This window comes from Nestor notabilis, unplaced genomic scaffold, assembly GCF_000696875.1.
Source record: "Nestor notabilis isolate BGI_N333 unplaced genomic scaffold, ASM69687v1 scaffold11296, whole genome shotgun sequence".
NCBI classification, from domain to species: Eukaryota; Metazoa; Chordata; class Aves; order Psittaciformes; family Psittacidae; genus Nestor; species Nestor notabilis.
This window is the reverse complement of record NW_009934547.1, coordinates 13,411-33,651: the sequence shown is the minus strand read 5'-3', so window position 1 is coordinate 33,651 and position 20,241 is coordinate 13,411. Positions and strand designations below refer to the sequence as shown.

At 38.3% G+C, this 20,241-nt stretch overlaps 1 protein-coding gene across 1 annotated transcript in view; it reads right to left on the bottom strand.

Moving 5' to 3' along the window:
* LOC104407985 (tubulin-specific chaperone D-like) overlaps nt 1–18,595 on the bottom strand; it is a gene marked incomplete at its 5' end in the record, with an annotated part of 70,021 nt that extends 51,426 nt beyond the window's left edge. Inside the window, 4 exons of the mRNA XM_010017414.1 lie at nt 597–682; nt 3,899–3,928; nt 9,189–9,246; nt 18,439–18,595. Coding sequence (XP_010015716.1) covers nt 597–682; nt 3,899–3,928; nt 9,189–9,246; nt 18,439–18,595 — 331 coding nt within the window. The remainder of the gene's footprint in view (nt 1–596; nt 683–3,898; nt 3,929–9,188; nt 9,247–18,438) is intronic.
* Nucleotides 18,596–20,241: the final 1,646 nt, after the last annotated feature.

The window sequence follows — 20,241 nt, the reverse complement described above, 5'->3', positions numbered from 1 at the left end:
CACAGTATTCTAAGACAAGGCACTGATTTACAACAGCATCACACCAGTTCCAGTATTTCCCATTACATTCCTTGCAGACTCCATACTGCAGGGATCAGTTTGTTTTTTCGAACACTACTGCATATTGCGGTTAGATTTTTCACTAAGCTATCTATGTAACATACAAGCACTCAAGTTAAAGGTCTGTGCACAGACCACAAATCCAATAACTTGTGCAAAGAATATTTTTAAATGGCTGTTAGTTTATTTTTTTCTACTCACATCAGTCTGTGCCATTATAACAGCATCTCCCTTCACTACAACACTTCAGAACTCCCCCAGTCCTCTCTAACTCTGGCCAGCTTAGACAGCCAAGAGGCACCTGCAAATACTGCCTCCTGGCTGCTTCCTCCACGTAGACAGGGAAATCATGGTCACATTTTCACATTGTCTTACACCTAATAAGCAGTTTGATGCACAAATAAGAAAAATCAAATCTTAATTTATTCAGAAACAACAGTGATAAACAATGTTCAGTAAGGTGAACAATCAGACAAATATTTCATTATGTAAAAGAGGTCCCTCATGCTTAAGAAAACTAATGCTTGGAACCTTACCTTATAGTTAGGTAACAGTTAACTCTGTTACCAACAGCAAAATAATCAGCTGCAGTTAGAATGTCTATGCCATGTGGAAAAGTACCCTAGAAACATCATAGGGAAAAGGGAGAAAACCAACAAAATGTTACTTAAAATACTTTCCAAATAGGCAACATTACTGAAAACAGGTCTCCTACTGCCCTCCAAGCACTAAAAAAAAAAGACAATTTAATTTCTAATTTATAGTAAAATCACTTGTAATAAAGATACACAGGATATTGGGTATATAAAGAGCAAAATACCTGGCTTCATGTATGAGTCAATGATAAACAGTCCAAGTAAACAGCAGCAGATAATAAACTATGCAGCAGCTATCTTAACACCTTCAAGTCATATCCAAATACACATTTGGTGAAGGCATGACTATGTATGTACACAAAAAATGATTTCTCTGTAAGGTGCAGATCAATGTAAACATGTTTTCAGTTTATGTGAGGGAACAAGTATCTGCTGCGACTTTTACGAAGTATAAGATTAGATTTAGGCATCAAGAAATGCATCACACATGGGATACATGGGAGTTCAAGTATGTCTATTTGTTTCTACTTACACATATACTTTATGACTTATTTATTAACTTGGGGTTAGGGTTTGAGACAGTTTGGTTTGAAAAAGAACACTAGTTCCCAGCAAAGCCTTAAACATTGAACCCTGCAGAAGTATCACACTTCTGACATCACTGCTCAAAAAAATTGGTTTTAGAAGATAAATTTCTTAATATGCAATTGCTAGCTAAAAATTTGCCTTTTTATACAAGAAATACAATTCAGATATTCAGAACTTTGATTGGCTATGACTGATTTAATACAGTCCTACGCAGCAGGCTGTGTTTTGGAATGGAGGAGGCAGCATACCCTCCACAAACCGTAATTAAGTGCAAATGGAAAACTGCCAACTGAAAGACACTACACTGGCTTACAAAAGGGACAATCATATGATATTTAAGCAATAAGGCTATGTGGAAGTACAGGTTCTGGATGCGATACAGTTTTGTTTGTTTACAGCTCACTCATCCCTTCCACATTAGGATACAGCCATGCAAAAATAGTAGAAAAATATCTCTAGATCTAAGCCTGAATAATTAAAGAAGTATATACTGCAAGCAGTGGGAAACTGTCAGCTACTGCGGAGGTCTTATTCTGGGAAGCACAATGCAAACAATCCAAAAAACCAAGGCCTGGAATCTGACTGAACCAAGGACAGACAGAATAGCCAGAGACTATTTGCACACCCTAATAACCCAAACGTGAAATGAGTGTACCCTCTAAAAGCCTAATGAAACACTGATTAAGGTTAAAAATATACACGAGAAATACCTCAGTATGATCTATAGCCAAACAACAAGAAGTACTATGAAATACCTAATCATGCATAGTGTACATAAGGAAAATCACAGCTAAACACTTCCAATTCTAGCTGCTAGCTGGACCTTGCTATTTGTTACTTGGCTGTAAGTGTGCCCATTTGATGCCATCTCGCTAAAGGTCGTGGTGCCACAGAGTACGTCAGTGAGACAGCAGAATTCCTGACAGTAACTTCATGAGTACAGAGGTCATGGTCAACAGGTGAGCCAGAATTAGGAGAAAAGCAGTTTCCATTCTGTCTGAATCTTACTTCTCCAATGTAAGTTAGTCTCACTAGAAGCATGTGCATTTCTCATGATTTCTGCTTAAAAAAAAGTCTTCAAAGTTTTCATTTATACCAAGTGTAAATTCCAACGGCTTCTTTTTCTGAGGCCATAAAAGCAAGCCCTAGGATTCAGGGGAGGTTGAACTGCAAAGGTGGAGCAGGTAGGAACCAGGAAGTAAGTGAAGTCAACTTTTTCTCCACCTAGTTAGTATCAGTGTTGTTACTTCAGATGAAGAGTATGTTTTAGCTCATTCCAGTTCAGAGAAAGGGTGCCTCTTTAAACACATGACATCCAGGCAAAGAACTACAGAGGGTGTATCCACTGATGAAGTAACCATTTTCCTAGGCAGTAAGGAATGAATGGTTTACAATGTAAAACTGAATTTCTGCAGGAACCAACTGGAGTCTAATAGCATTCTTCATGCCATGGAAGCTTATTATTTCCCTGCAAATTCCTCCTTCACATGTTGACATATAAGCTAAAACTGTTGTGGGTTCTACCAGCACTGACAAATTTGAATTGAGGGTCAAAGCAGAGTCAACGAGAAAACTTCCTGGGTATAAACTAACATAGACTCTACTCCTCTGCTCAAGAAAAATAACTTCACAATATTTTGGCTACATGGAAGCATTTTTAAACCTGCTGGACCCAGAAACCCTATCTCACCTGGAGCTGAAGGCACAGGAAGGTGTTTACCTAAAGTGGAATCACGCTGAGTTGCTGTGTGATGACTAAAGCTCTCCAGGGCAGTAACTACAGACCAAGAAAGAATCACGCTGGCTTCTACTTATCACAGACCTAGTTAGGCCAGGTCACAAAAAAACCTGCCCTCTTCCTCCTAGCCTTCTTGCACCCTTTCTCTGCTATTAACCTAATTCTATCTAGAAACGCACACTCCAGTTATGGACACATCACTTAACACCCAGAGTTCTAAAGGAATCGCATCCGACCACATAACAGAGATCTTCAGGAATGATATCAGGGAAAGCTACACAGTGTTTTAATAATATCCCTTAAAGAATGGCTTAATGATAACAAAATTTGCTTTAATCATGCTTATGCCCCACTCGGTCACAAGAATTCACTAACTGAACCATTGCCTCCCTTTTTCCTCTAAAAGTTGTACATTCAGCTTTGAGATCCAAGTCTTTACTCTATGTGCTTCTCCTCCAAGGCTGCAAATCTGAACATTATAACTACTTGAATGTTGCTAAGTTACATAGGAACCTACCACAATACTTACTTTCAAAGCACTTGGGTACCTCCAAAAGTAACATTTCTTAAAATATCTGGGTGGTTGTGATTGTGTTACAACAGGCAAAAGCAAATACTGAGTTGAAGTACTCTTAAGCCCAGTTTTTGAGGTGTATAATGCTGATTTTGCTTTTCAGAATGACTGGTAATTACCAGAAAGCTCATTTTCTTCCAAAATTAGAGTACTAAAATAAAACTCACACCTCAGAAAAATATTCCACAAGAACTTGTTTGCTGATAATAAAAATAATTACTTTGTGACATCCTTTTACTCAATTTCTCCAAAGCCACAGTGTCTAATTTTGATTTTGGGTACTAGACGTTTACAGTAACCTCGGAGGCACTACTGAATGAAGATTCAGGAAAGTCACCATACCTGTCTCCCAACATTCTCCTGGAAGGCAGCCTAAGGAACAGAGAACAAACATACCAAAACGAGTCAGGTTTGCTTTTTGATAAACACCAGATGATGAATTCAAAACACACAACAATATAAATGACCCATGGCTTTTCTTTTTTAAATAAAGTAAGCTTTGTCAGGAGAACAAGCCCACAGGGCTTTTTTGTTTCTGTGTCTCTATGTTCTAGCGTTCTTAAGCTATATATTGCATGACAGCAGTTTAAGAATGCAAGTTTATTAAACCAGTCACACCCACAGGAGTGCTTTTGAGGAGTGACACAAGGCTTCGCACTGGAACTGAAAGTCAATACCCGTAGACAACAGAAATGGAGACAGCTCACTTCAGTCTGGGCGCTTCGATTTGCTAATAGTAGGCAAAGCTGGATTCTTTGTCAGTGAAAACTTCCGACAAAAAACACTGAGAATGCAATACTTATTTGAAACATACACACCTGAAAGCATGCTGAAACACTGAAATTATAAAACCTGAAGACAAAATCCACGTTTGCTTCTTTGTTTCATATTACATAAACTCAAAATCTTGCAAAATGCAATGAATACAACCATAAAGGTAACCCCTCTACTTGCATGGTATACAGAACGAAACCTACTTAGCTCCCTACTTCAGTTTTCTCCCCTATCTCTAAAAAGCCAAGTATTTTTTGTTCCTTAAAGGGATACAGAATCGTAAGTACTAATAAAAGATCTGGTGTTCAACGTACAGTCCCAATCTTCACTGAAAATGCCACAAGAACTTTGACAGACAGAGCTTGTGTATTTCCTACATAAATACATAGGCATGTGGTAATCCACCTGCACAAACAACAGGTTCAGTCAGCTCACCAAGGTATCACTCTGTGCAGGGAGCAGGCGCTCCCAGCGCACAGGTGAAGCAAGCCCTCCTGAAACCAGCCTCACGGTGCATTTCTGAGGTGATGTCTGCTCAGGATAATGACTGCAGTTCCTGTAGACTTGCCCGGGCTAGTTCAGCTCCTGCTCCCAGTGTATCCACTGCAGGACACGTAGCACCAGCTGCCTCAAAACCGCTCGCCCACCACCTTGGCAGGTCTGGAGCCCACCTTGTCCCGCTAGCAGCGGCAGCCGTGCTGCCAGCGGCACCCCTGAGCTAACCCGCTGGGGATTGCCTCGGGTAGGACTGCATGGGCTGTGCTCCGCACCGGCACAGCACAGATACACCCTTGGGCGACGCGTAAAGCGCCCTTCAGAACGGGAACACGAGCTGTGGCAATGCCCTGCGCTTGTTCTTTACTGTATGCCTCAGCCCAGCTACTCACATCGGGGTTTTTCCACTCCTTATGTCTCTACCAACGTCTGCTCCCACCCAGGATTCGCTAGAACCTTGTTTCATGTCACTCTGCATCATTTGTTTCTTTTTACTTACACTTCAGCTTTAGATCTCCTTTTATGCCATTTTTACTCAGCATAGGGATGTTTCAGCAAGGATGATGCTCTCGACTATCATATCCAAGGGATTTAATAGTTTAATCACTTCATTACAACTTCTTTAAAAGTTGTACCGCTCAGACAAGTACTTTAATGATACAAAACCTGTAAAGCTTTTTTTTTGCTTTTTCAATCAGAAACTTTGATATCCAAACAACGTAAACCTGGTCTCAAACCAGCAAAAGTTTTATTCTACTTACAACACATGCGTAGGCCTAAAACTGAAATACATTATGGCAAAATCATTGAAAAAAGATGTATAGGAGCCTACAGTGTTGCAGCAAAACAGTGATTGTACATAAAGATTTCACACCAATTGTTTGCATAATGTCACCACTTTGGTTTTTAACTAACTTAGAAAAACAATCATGAAGATCTAAGAAACAGTCCAGCAGCATGGCAAAACCACTCAGCATTCACCTGATGTATTCTAAACATCTAACGTACGTTAATTTACACCTAATTGATTAGTTTCTCTACAAAAATAATACAACTTTAACTACTGCTTATAAAGATAGATCTTAAGTATTGCCTTGCTACAAATATATCTGTTAATGATTCCAACTAAACAGCCTTGGAGAAAAATAATCATTTTGTTATAGATTCTCACACTTCTGATATGAATTTACCATTCATACAAATATGAAGAGAGATATGGTAACTAGCAAATTCCTATCTCTGTAGCTTAGCAGCAAATTTTCCAGTTGCAGTCTAAAACTGTGTAGTAACTTGTTTCCCAGCTGGTCATTTAAGTTGAAGGAGGTTCCTATGCACCACCATGAACCTCTCTCAGCTCCAGCTAAAACGTGCTGCTTCTGCAAGTAAGTTTTCAGCCAATTATGGGGAAATTTACAATGAAAACCAAGATTTTCAAACAAAACCATAAAAAAATCCTCAAAGGAGTGTAAACCCAGAAAGCTGAGAGTGTTTAGAGTTCTAGTTGGAAAATCTCACCACTGATTTAAGAAGGCTTTGTAGAAAATGCACGTTCCATCTGTGGTAATTTAAGCACATTACTGCTGCAGGAGAACAGCATCTAATCCCAATTTTAGCAACAAAAATGTGATACTGCACGTTATTTTTCCGGAGTCTGAAGGAATATCTTCAATGGAAAAAGTTACAGGGAAAACCATCCCCCCAATATTATTCTGTTAAAACTTCATGACAATAAATTAGAAATATGACAATAATGAAACATATTGTTCATCCAAGTGAACTGGCAATTTTCTAGAGCTCATTTAATGCTCACAGAATTCCCTTCTTGTTCCTCTAAAACACTTCTTTATTGTTTCACAGAAGATTTTTCTTAGTTTTCAGTAACTGAAAAAGTCACTATTTCAACCATTCTTTCAAACAACTGCAAATTCCAAAAAGAGGTCAAATATTCCAGTCGTTTTGTAATAATAAGTTTTCATTTTTCATACGATCCCCTTCTGGAGATAGAAAAATTGGATACAAAGATCTTAATTTAAAGATTCCACACTATCAGAACCAAAATGACCACAAAAAGTGAAAAAAAAACCCACTCAAACATTTTCTAAGTCATGATTTAAAAAACTATCAACCAAGAGGAAAAAATACTCCCTTTAAGACATCAGAAGCTGAATGGAGCCCAAGCCAAGAACACTTATTCATGTGATTATTCCTTATAATGATTATTCATGAAAGAGTTGCAAAAGTCAGCTCAGAATGCTTTTGGAGCTTCAAAAGAACAGCCCTGTTTTATTCTCTTTAACCTCAGGGATCAAAATATCTCTGTATGTTATTTTGCTTTATTGGTGCTCTGCATTATAATATATTGCATATTGTATTAGATGGAAAATCTAGTAAAACATGTTGTTTAAATATGTGTTTAACTGTAGTAATCATTGGAAATAATTAGGACTCCCAGGTATTTTTCTTCAAAATTGTAGGAATACCTGGTAAGTACAAAATATTTCTTTGCCTGCCTTTCTAAAGTAAGGAAAAAGGTTCAGTACTTTCATATCTATCCATCAAAACAACAATTCTGAACTTTGACCAGCTCTATATTACAATGTACTAGTGAAAAGATTAATTTCATTGGAGGTAATTGAACTGCAAAATGCTCAATAGCTTAGTTTAAAGTAGAAGAGGATAGTGAAAAGAAAATTTATTTTGTGCTCATCTGAAATACGGAAGCACAATCTGCACTAAGCTTAGAGCATTAGTAAATGTGTCTGATTTAGCACCATATTTCACAGTCAATCTATCAGTTTATGTTTAAGCATAGAAATATAATGAAGATTACATAGGACAATTACATCAAGCCACTAAAGGCAAGCAAAACACTGGTAGTGGCAATCATGTCAAAACGAATTCTCTTCTTTATATACATTACCAACTAATTCCTAGGACAATACCTAGAGAGCAAATAAATTACTAACTTTTCAACGTCTATAGTCCTTAACGTTTTGTATAGTACTCAGAAAAAAATGTCTTTGTTTTCCTCTTAGAATTTTATTTGAAGTGACTTAAATTAGCCAAGAATAGCAAATGCTACAGTTTCTAAAATTTGAAGTTTGGGGGAAAGTAGCATTGCTCATATTCATTAGTGGTACAGTATGTGAAGAATATGTTATATCAGTACTCAGTGATCTACAGCATCTTAGCTTCCATGCTTTGGCTTTAACTTATTTAGACAAAGTGATTTGTGATATGATTACACAAGCTACTGACTCACTTCCTCAGCAATTAATGGTGCAGCTTCATTCAACAGCTTAAACTCTCAAGCAGAGGTGTGGCTAGGAAAAACTAAGGATGCTATCCAGGTATCCCTGAGAAATCCGTATGATGTTATAAATGCATTAGCTTTCAAAATTTCAGTCAAAAAATAAGACAGACTTGTTACTCAATTTGCATGCTGCAAAGACACTCTTTTTTCCCCTAAATATTTTTTTAATGCATTCACAGTGAAGTTTGTACTTAGGAATGGAGACGCCTGGTTCTTTGACAGACTTTGTCTGGTCCTGTGCTTACACAGTTAGAACAATGGGTTTTTTACATTTGCATGAGAGAATTTGTTTTATCTGTTGAAAAAGACAACTAGTCCTTTTTTTTTAACCAAAGCAAGTCCAATATATGCACAACACCCTGACTTACATTCTCAAAGAGATGTCCATTCTTTCTTCTTAACTTCTGTACTCTCTCCTCCATAAACTTGCTTCTCTCAAGAACAGTAACACATTCTTTTCAATTCTCAACAGCATAAGTATTGTCTACAGAAAGGTTCCACAGAATATACTTTGCTGTCAGCCCAATTAACTACATAACAGTATCTCCTAATGGATTTATCACTTCCTTCTAAAAATTCCCAGTCCTACAGAAACAGTTTTAGACAATAAATGGAAATATTTTTGAGGGAGAGATTATTCTAGAAGTTTTCAACTTACACAGAGTTACAGTTGAGGAACAATTAGAAAAGGGTAACTTCACAACCAGCTTAGCGACATGAAAAAGCTCCAGCGTCTAAATATTATGTATAACCCTTTGATACTGTGCCAAGCAAATGCTGAATAGCTCCTTCTCAGATACTTCTATCTTAACCATTATGACCACAAAACAGCTAATTGTGAACTGTGGCCATAAATGAGGATATGGATCTGGGGATTATATAATTTCAAATCTAAATTCACAGCATGCTTCTAAGGATGTAAAAGAGCACTTTTTTGCTCACAACATAATAAATCACGTATATACTGTAATTCTAAATAGCTAAGTCTACAAATTATTAAATGAAACCAAAAAGTAACAGAAACATGTAAGCTAGAATGTGGTAACTTACAGAAGCAGCTCTTCTGCAGTTAACATCACGATCAAATACTGCAGCAATAATCAGTGCACTGAGGAAACAAAAATACTGCGTATTAGTACCAAAAATATGAGAAGAAATGGGTAATGCCATCATTTCAACATTTAGACTTCCAGGTAGAACATGCAGCGTTTCCTCTAAGGAGTTACTATTTATAAATACGAGTCTAAACTAAAATTTCAGTTGAAATAACTCTGTACTTCCTCATTTTTCAGTTTGCTGTGGACTTCCCATAACATAAACAGACAACTGCCATCCTACTGTATCAAAGCAGTTTCAGGAATATGCAAATATGTTTAACTGCATAGAAAGGTTTTCTGCTTTAAATAAAGCAGGAGTTTAAAACTTGGACATATATCATCTTTCATGTGAAACACACAGGGTGAAATTTTAAATTAAAACTTGAAATTACAGTTTCTCAATAGCCAAATGCACAGCAAGTCTTATGTAAGGCTTAAGCAATGGAGTCCTGCAGCTATCTCAAAAGCACAACTGCATCCTGTAAAGTAATAAAAATCAGAAAACAATATGCAAATCCGGCTTGAAAGTGACCTGAGAGATAAAATGCAAAGCAATTTTTCCTTAAAGTGACCTATAGCTACAGAGGCATGATTACATGAAACTATTTCTTTGTATTTGCATAAAGTCTGGTAACCCTGCACAGTTTAATTCTTGTACCTCAAAAGAATTACTTTAAGAAATGTGCTACACAACAGAAGACACAGAATATATCATAGAAGCCCAGACTGGTTTGGGTTAGAAGGGACCTTAAAGCTCATCCAGTTCCAACCCCTGCCACAGGCAGGGACCCCTTCCACTAGAGCAGGTTGCTCCAAGCCCCTGTGTCCAACCTGGCCTTGAACACTGCCAGGGATGGGGCAGCCACAGCTTCTCTGGGCACCCTGTGCCAGCGCCTCAGCACCCTCACAGGGAAGAACTTCTGCCTAAGAGCTCATCTAAGTCTACCCTCTTTCAGCTTAAAGCCATTCCCTCTTGTCCTATCATTACATGCACTTGCAAAAAATCCCTATCCAGATTTCTTGTCAGCCCGTTTAGGCGCTGGAAACTGCTCTAAGTTCTCCCCAGAGCCTTCTTTTCTCCAGGCTGAACAACTACAACTCTCTAAGCCTGTCTCCATAGAAGAGGTGCTTCAGCCCGTGGAGCACCTTCATGGAGCTCATACTCCAGGTGGGGTCTCATGAGAGCAGAGAGGGAGAATCACCACCCTCGAGGTCATGATCCTTTTGGTGCAGGCCAGGACATGGGTGGTTTCTGGGCTGTAAGCACACATTGCCAGCACATGTTGAGCTTTTCGACCAACACCCCCAAGTCCTTCTCCTCAAGGCTGCTCTCAATCCAGACTCCACCCAGCCTGTATTTCTGCTTGGGAATGTCCTCACCCAGGTTCAGAAGCTTGCACTTGACCTTGTTGAACTTCATGAGGTTTGCACAAGGCCACCTCTCAGGCCTGTCCAGGTCCCTCTGCAGGGCATCCCTTCCCCTCCGGTGTGTCGACCACACCACACAGCTTGGTATTGTTGGCAAATGTGATGAGGATGCATCAATCATACTGTCCTTGTCACCAACAAAGATGCTGAACAGTACTAGTCCCAGTACCAAGCCCTGAGGAACACCACTCATCACTGGTCACCACAACAGGACACAAAGTCTGAAGCTTCTAAATCCACCTCCAGCATTCAATTAACTTCAGTGACAAATAAACATCACTTCAGGAGAATCATTTAAGCAGAAAATTATTCCTTTCAAACTCTGAAACTCTTCATTATGGTATTTATTGACTCCAGGCAAAACAGGAAATAAATACTGGCTGAAAAGTAAATCCAAGACAGCTTTGCTTTAGCATAAAGATATTAATTACACTGATAATATCAAACTTCCCCGGGTAGTGGCTATCAGTTTCCTACAGTGAATACTACTGTGTTGTTAAAATTCGCTGAATTGCACAATCAGTGTTGCCTCTGTAATTTCAGTTCATCTCCATTAAGGAAAACAAGAGACTGAAAGCAAGAATGAAAGGAAAATAAACCTCAATAAATTGTTCTAAAGACGGTTAATGCTTTCTTATTGCTACCTGCATGAGCAATTCCACTCTGCCACAAAGACATTAGGTCACTACAAGACAGAAGGTCATCCTAACGACAGTGATTGGGAGAGGGAATGTTAAGGAAGCATTCTATTAGGAAGGACATTTTAGAATTCTATAGTTAATGATATGAATGATACAGCTCCCCTAAGTCTTCTTAATAATAGGAGAGAATATTCAAAACTATGAAATCAGATGAAAATCACCCTGGAAAACAAAAAGAAGTGTATTTCTGCCTTACATATCCAATTTTACGGACTATATGATAAAACACTATTGTGTCAGTTATGCAAAATTACAGTAAAACAAACCAGGAAGCTCACAACCCAGAGCTTTGCCCTTACTGTGTCAAAGGTACCTTCAAGTTAAATGCTTTCAGAGTATTTCAGAAGAGCTGTGCTGGCACAGACCAAAATCCTTCCAAGTCATTGTCTAGTGGCCCAAAAGAGACACTCCGGGATAAGTGTAAGAACATACACATTAAATATTAACATACTGATGTGAAAGATCCTGCAGTCTTTTCAAACTGGAAATGTTACAAGAACGTCACCAGAGATAAACACTGCTCTTTGAATTTCATATGTAAACTTCAAATGTGGTTCATTAAATAGAATGGAAAACAGTTTTAGGTTATTATACACAACAGGAGTTCAGCTTTTCCATTTTTCCTTATTCTTCTGTCACCATAAGACAAACCTGTATAATAAACCAGCACAACAACATACTGTCCATGTGATGCCACCGGAGTTACTCAGTGCTGCAACTCAATACTTTAAGAAAAACAAAACAGAAAAACCCAAGAATTTTGTAATTGCCCCCGTAGCCCACTTAGATTCATAAATCATATTGTAATTACTGTTTGATGTTAAAGCCTTTTAATATAAGTATTTTAAACTTATCGAACTACACAAATACTTTTTTCAAGTTCACTCCTATTTGAAAATGCAGGCACAGTCTGCAGTAACACAGGGATTAGCAAGGAAAGCAACGTGCCTAAGACGAAACATGTCTAAGGTGTCTTCACCTATCTCCTTTGTCGTGGGAGTTTATGTGATACTCCACCATGATTTCCTAACATAAAGAAACTGTTTATGTCAAACAAAGTGGGATATTTTTTTAAGCTAGTTAAAGGATCATGTCTTGACTTGCCTGAAACGTACCACACCTGACTGCTAACAGGTAGAGCAAAGAGTGGCTTTGCATCTTGCAGTCTCTATGAAACACCTTTTGTAGTTCCTTGAGGTATATTTAGCCTGTATGCATGACAAGCAGCTAAGTGTACAATAAACATAAATAGAGTTTAAAAAGCAAGTTGCCATTCTATCAGTCAACTAATAATTCTCCCTTTCTCCCCTATCCCTTCCCCTCTCCCTCAAGTCCTCACTTAACTGGCTTCAGGGAAAGTTAAAAGCACGCTAGCGGCTCACATCCTCACCCAACACCTATTTCATTACCTTCCCCAACTAGGCAGAAAGAAGGGAGCAGAGGCCAGCCAGGTGATAGACATCAGAACACAGGAATATCAGGTTACCCTCTCCCTATGAGTGCCAGATGTACCAGACAATAAAGCTGAATTTCCTTTATCACCCGCAGCAGGCACTTCTAGTCTATACTAGTCACAAGCAGCAAGAATCTTATCCTATTGCTAACCCCTGAGAATCTGCTGCTACTAATTCAAGCACACCACCCTGAAGCTGCAGGAAGGAAAAAACATAAACTCTCAAACCTCTGCCAATTTGGCACAAAACCAAAATTTCCTTCCTGAGCCTAAAAATGGGAAAAGTCGAAAATGTAAGAAGACAGAAAACTCTCCTCCCTGCTATGCAGTCAGGAAGGGAAGGCATAATAAGCATCATGAGCAATGAACAATCCAAGCAAGTTAAAAAAAGAGGCGAGAACAGAGTCAGTCCTGAGCCTGCGTTAGCTGCTGCTGCAGACAGCCCTTCTTGCACCTCTTCACTCATGCCAGTACCTCAGCTGGAATGGCTACACAGTGAGCTGCATAACAAGAACAGATCTAGGCTCAATTAGTTTTACTTTTGCTAGCTTTTTCTGAAAACCCAGAGAAGCTCCTCCATTCATTCATCACACTGGGCTGTGCTATGCTCAACTGCAGGGCAAGGTAGGTGAAGGAGCAGGCAAAAGAACTTCTTCAGCCAGCACTGCTAGGGGACAAAGTCCTCCAGGCGACAGGCTCAGATTTAATTCCTCCTGGTTGTCTAAGCAAGGAGAAAGTCTGAAGAAAAGGAGAAACGGAGTGACCATGCCCACTTGTACACTGTATACATTGACAGGCCCTCTAACCCAGCTCTTCCACTTTCTGCTAGCCAGCCAACATCCTATGCTGCTCAATGTGTTATTTCTATTGCAAATGTTTGGGGCACAATGATGGAAGTATAATAAATAATAATCATAATATAGAAAAGAGTAATAAAAAATGCTTAGAACAGGAGTTACAAATGCTGATATTGGGGAAAAAAAAAAAAAGAAAAACCAAAAAGCATATGATGCCCCTTCAGGAAATAACTTCACCCAAATGCAAGTGACACAAGGCACGCAACTGTCTTCTGAAGGCAACGCTCAAATGCATAAAAGAAGAAAGCTCCTCTCAATATTTCATCATGGTACAACACGTAGCTCAAAGCAATGCTTCAGATTTCCCCAATTCTGCAGGACAATCTTGCCCTGGAGCAAGCTACATCATTCATCCATAGCCACACCTTCCTTCCCCCCCCCCAGTCAGAAGCAACGCACCACCGCAGGGAAGACAAAGCTGCCTGCACTCCTACACTGTACACACTGTACTTAGAGTAGTGCTCTGTGGACCAGGAGATAGCAATTAGATCTTTCTAAATAACGATTCATTTATTGATTACCTACACCATCGAATGACAGATAAATGACACTACCCTCTGACTATGCAACAATTCCAAATAATTAAGATAGCCAGCAACAATTTAATCACTGTAATTGTATAACAGAGTAGAAGTATGTTTTCCTTTTTATTTTTTTGTTTAGGTTTTAAACAAAACAGCTCAGCTTCTTAGTGTGCACCTGCCACTTTACAGACAGAAACTTCCACACCCAAGGGGGCAGGAATCAAATTACCCCTATTTCCAAGCTATTAAATTATGTTTAACTTTCCTCATAGGTGAGTTTAAAAAGAGAGCGTGCATGTAGAGGCTAGGAGAGGAAAAAAAATCTTGGTCAAGTAGTGTTTTTATAAAGATATGCTTGAAGAGAAACTTCAGTACATGCACGTCAAAACGTACTAAGGTCATCCTACAATGAAAGTGAAGCTTCATCTGCTTTGCCAAGAATTTTTTGTGGTCCTGCAGCTTGAATAGATCAGGTAAGGGTTTAGAAACCAGTTCAACTAGACTCTAAAAAATAAATAAGCAAATGTGAGTAAGTGTATCTTGCTGAAATATGGGTAGGGAAAATATACTGACATACAAAATACAAGCAAGTACTGTTAGAAATACTCTCAGGTGATTATTTCTAGTAAGTGTTCTCTTTTTAATTTTTCCCCTCAAAAGAAGAGCAGTAAGGTCAGAAAAGGAAAGGGCTGCTGCTGATTTACAGCAATCTACATTTGTAACTTCAATATTCTGATAATTTCATCACCTAGCAACAGAATATTCACAGGAAAGTGGAGAAGAAACAGCTATCACTGAATACAGAGACAGATATTTCTTTCAAAACACTATCATAAATTTTAGTAAAAAATATTACTTCATGCAGTTCAAGGTGATTTTTCACTAGTCAAAAGTGAAATGTACATGTCCCTTGAATACCAAAACCACAGAAAACAATGTCTTTCCATTATATGATGACACAACTTTGCTTTGTCACTGCTGTACCACAGCCTGAACACGTTGTGGGGCAGGACCCAGTTTAAGTAACATACTACTTGGGTTTTGATACTCAAGTGAGCTTCTCGCCAAGACACAGTAACATGTGCCAAAGGCCATGACGTGAAGCAGGAAGCCATGAAGCAGCTCACTATCTAACTCAACAACTTCCAGTCACCACCAGCATGCTCTCTCTACCACAATTACTGCTTGCCTTTCAAGTCTGAGTGTAGCAACCATCTCTGTATGCTCCAAGTTCCGCACGACCTGTGCTCCTTCAGCCAGCCAAACAGCAGCATTAAAGACTGTAACTGAAGGGTAAACCCTTTGCAATTTCTAGCACCAAGACAAGGCAAACAGTTCGGGATCACAGTCACTCGTTATGTTTTCTTAAGGAGGTGGTATCTTCCTTTCAGTAAAACAATTTCTTGTTTTCCTCTAAGAATCTGATAGTTAGTATTCTTATATAGGCAGATGATTTTGCTGTGTAATTCAGCTCACAATGGATATTATGTACTTTGTTTCAAGATGCTGAGTTCTGCATTTTTCCAGGGTAGCAACAATTCACTTGTGGCTAGAAGTATGACTCTTCTGTAAGTAAAACAGTGACACACCTAAGGCTAGATTTAAAAAAAAGCTGTATGTAATTATCGGCTTGCTGACACAATAGGTGAAACTGTGTGTCATCCTTTATTTGAATATTTCTTTTCCACCGTTTCTCTTTGGAGTGGCAATTCTGCCTTCAAGAGTTGATTATATATAGAAAAGCTATGGCCAACATAACTACAAAGATTTTTAAGTAAAGCCTTAGTATTGCATTAATACTTGTTAAAATACTGTGCAGCTTTGTTAGAAAACTAAGCATATACAAACCACGACACCTTACAATTGCTCATATGTAATTTTCAGCTTCCCCCTTGCTGTCCACCTTGTGCTGGTCTGAAAACTAAAAGTCAGGAGCTTCTTCAGAAATAAGAACCTCCTTCATACCTGTCCATGAGTTCCCACTCTCTTTGTGACAGTAAAACAAAATACCACGAACTCTGAAAAATCACACTAGTCAGATTGCACATAACACATGGACAACAACATTGTTCTGCATGATGGTAGGGTGAAAGGAGAAATATATTGCTCAAAGCATCATAAGCAGAAGAAAAATCCTAATAAACAGATCAGGATTCCAATAACTAGAAGGCTGACACACTTGTACTTAGGCTTTTTAAAGTTTCATAAGGAACAAGCTTAAGAATTTCTTACAATATATAATTTACCATGAACTCAGCTAGAAGGGAATTATATGTGACCCTTTAAAATAAAATATTTAATTAATTACTATGGCAAATATCACCATTTCTAGCGTGCTTAACCGAAGCAGGTCTATTCTGCAGCACTGTATTCTCTTTCTGAAAGTCATCCAGCAACAGTGGATGGCACCACATTCTAGCATAGCCTCCTGTTACACTACTCCTCTCCTTTAGTATTTATGCTACTGTAGATGAAACATCATTAAAACAACATGAAACTGCTTTATCAGAGACACAAGGGCAAGATGTCTTAGAATTTTTTTCTCTGCTCCCTTTGGAGAAAAGACATGACACCTTAAAAAAAAAGAAGAAAAACAGCATTTGGCCTTAAGAAATTTGACAGCAGGTTTTTAGACAGAAAGATTTTATCAAGGTCTCAAAAACCCCCAGGAGCAAGCACCACACAGATAAGAGACATTGTTGTGTGACCCTGCATTAAAGGACCAGCACCAGAAAGTGAAGATACAAGGATGAAGAGCAGCAGAGACCAGCAAGGGCACAGTGCACCCGAATCAAGGAATAAAAATGGATATGTAAAGTCTGTCCCCAAAAACATTTAAAATAAGTTTTAAAGAAGAAAAAGGCACATATTCTTTGGGAACTTGCTAAGTAAATAATCCAAACAAGGCTTCCAAACAAGGCTTTTTGGTTGAGATTGAAATAGTTTTGTCAGCAGTCTGGAAGCAGGGCAGCCTCTAGAAATTGAATCAGACATCAGATATCCAGGACCACAAATCACTGTGCAGTCCAAGTTTTCGTTTTAGGGGTTTTTTTTCTTTAAAGATAATACTAAATGACTACTGATGAAACCCCTCCAATGAAGACAAAGAATCCTGAGTTGCTGCTATCAATGGGTGTACTAAAAGACTGCCAAGAAACTGTTAGAAGCTACTTCTTTGTGTTTGCAGTGCAATTGACCCATTAAAGACACCATGAAATGTCAGCCAGTGTGCTGCCAACCAAAAGACAATGCTAAAGAGGGGATCTCACAAGAAATAGGAAGAAAAGCACAAGATGAAAGAAAAAAAGGTAAACACCATTTGTATCTGCAAAAATGTCATCTCACATTAAGCAAAAAGCCGCACCAAGTTCTAGTATCATAGATCCCGATTTGGAAATCTTTTGAAAATCTTACTTTTTTAAGTCTTTTGAAACAGAAACCACAGACTGAAAGAGAAGTACATGCATGTGTTTCTATTCAACTGTAAGTGGAGTTTAGTACACTGGTCATCAGAGGGTACCAAAAGAGGAAAAAAAACCCGTGTATTTTTGAACTAAAATGTCTTACGAGTGATAATAAAACCTCTATTATTCAAAAGTGATAGGTTACTAACAATTTAGAATCACTGTGAAGAGCTCAAGTTCTTACCAGTTTCAGAAACTGGAAGTGATTTTATTCTTTACTCAAAATAATCTTTGAATTGGAACACTTCAAAACGAAAATTATAAATTCTACAACCAGGAGGCTCCAAAATGGCTATTCAGAGAAGAGCTGAAATGTAGCTTATTATTTTAGACCTAACTGGTTCAACTTGCAAGTTGTAAGGTGGTTAGTAAATATATATTATATTCTTTGCACAGTAACCATTTGACAAAGCCCCAAAACTCCTGGAACAAATATTCACCTGAAAAGGTAAGAAGTAACTTCTTCTATAAGTTTTCTCTTCTTTTAATATTTCCAGCACTTTATGACTCCATAAAGCAACTTCCCAGTTTTATAGTGGGTTGTGAATTTCATTCACATTATATGGGATAGACAACCTAGTTTTTAAGAATGAAGGTATTTCTCCTCAGTAAATGTTTCACTGTTGTATCACTAATTTTAAATGTCAAAGACAGAGCATTAAACTCCTAGATTATTAACTTCTAGAAGCTACAGAATGAGACTATTCATGTCTAGTTCCTTCCTAATTTTGAACAGATTTTAAACATTAAATCAGTTTCCTCTTGCCACAACTTACCTTGAAATCTGATTAATAAATGGTATGAGTTCTGCAGGATCATAAGCACGAGCAAAGGCCCAGCACACATAGCAGGCAGCATCTCTCACATTGGAGCCCACGCTGCATGCCCCCCGCTTCTCATCATATGTCAGTGCTCTCAAAATGACAGGAACAACTGTTAAATTAAAGAAAATGTACAAAAGTAACAATTAGGAGCATACAGTGAACCAAAAAAAGAGGTAAAGAGCATTCAGAGAAAAGAGACGGGGTGGAGTTGTGTGTTCTGACAGGAAAGCAAGCATGGCTCATAATACACGCTCATTTTGAAGCTGATTAGAAAGAAGAGTTGGTTTTTAATACACTATTTTATTTCTTTGTCAGAGGCAGATTATTTTTTTATTTCCTTCACATATAATTCAATAAGGATTAAAGCATGTGAGTTACCTAAGAAGTAATACTGATATCATTTATTATCATATTGATACAACAGCTGACTTGCCAAAGGCAGCTCTTAGAAATGCACATATCAAGCACTGTTTCCTCATTTAATGGACAACCTGAGCAACTCTGAATAGAGTATGCTTTAGCCAATAAAGGCCTAAAAGCCAGAGACCTCAATACAACATATGTCTCTGTGCACAGGTAACTGAGGGAGCTCCAGAGGAAAAGCAGTTGCAGAGTGTAAGCCCAGGCTGAGCACTGGAACCACACGATACTGTTGAAGTGGGGAAAAAAGAGAATGCAGTGTAGTAAAACAGAAGTAAAGGCAAATTAAAACCTCACAATTTTATCAGAAAGGCCTTATAACACAAGTACTGTTACTACAAGGAAGTGACAAGAATAAACTTGGGAAAACAAGTAGATTAAGATTTTCACTTTCATGCTTATATCCTCATCAAAACTACCAAAGCTAGTAATGTTTTTCTACAGATGAAAGAGCTTCCAAAAACTTAAAGAATTCTCTTACACAGTTTTTGTAACATACTGCTGCAGTTTAAGAAATACTGCAAGTCTACAAGGCTCCCCAGAGGGATTTCTTTTGGTATCTGCAAATCCAGATACATAATTTGAATACATCTCTCTGGATGGTGTCTTTAATAAATGAATGATGTCTGTAGAAACAACAGCCTCTAGAAAAAAGAAACTATTTCTTGATTTTCTTTCTTGTATCAAATTCATCAAATGCATCTTTTTTCCTTAGAAAATACTTGTCAAAAGGTGATCCCATTGAGCAAGAAATGGGATCACTGAACTGTATTTCATTAGCAAACTGTACCTGATATACCTGAGTGGCTATAATCACAAAATAATTAAAACTTCAATGTACAATTCATCACTGTATGCCTGCTGCTTTAAACAAAGAGATATGCACCACAACTGGAGAAGGGAAGTGTCAAAATGCCATTTAAATTCATTTTAACCTACTAAAGAAAATAAAGCAGTAATTATTGGGACAGATAAGATACGACTTTAAGGAGCACAAGCACTACATGGGAAAAAAAGACAATTCCCATCCAGGAGAAATGATACAGCAAGGATGGATGGATGGTTATTCTAAAAGAAACTGCAATAAGAATCTTTTAAAATGTTGACTAGCCTGTTTTGAGAAATGCTGCATCAACTGTTGAGAAAAAATGGAATTTGCTGGTTCTACAGGAACACTACAACAGACGCCAAAGGCAATTTTGCAAAGCTGCTGCTTTCCTTCTGCACAGGATGAGGACTCCAGCTGCCTTAGCCAGCTGTGAACACACTCATCCCTGGGCACTGAAGGCCAGTGGGAAAAAGGATCCACAAGCAACTCCTTGCATTTGTACTATG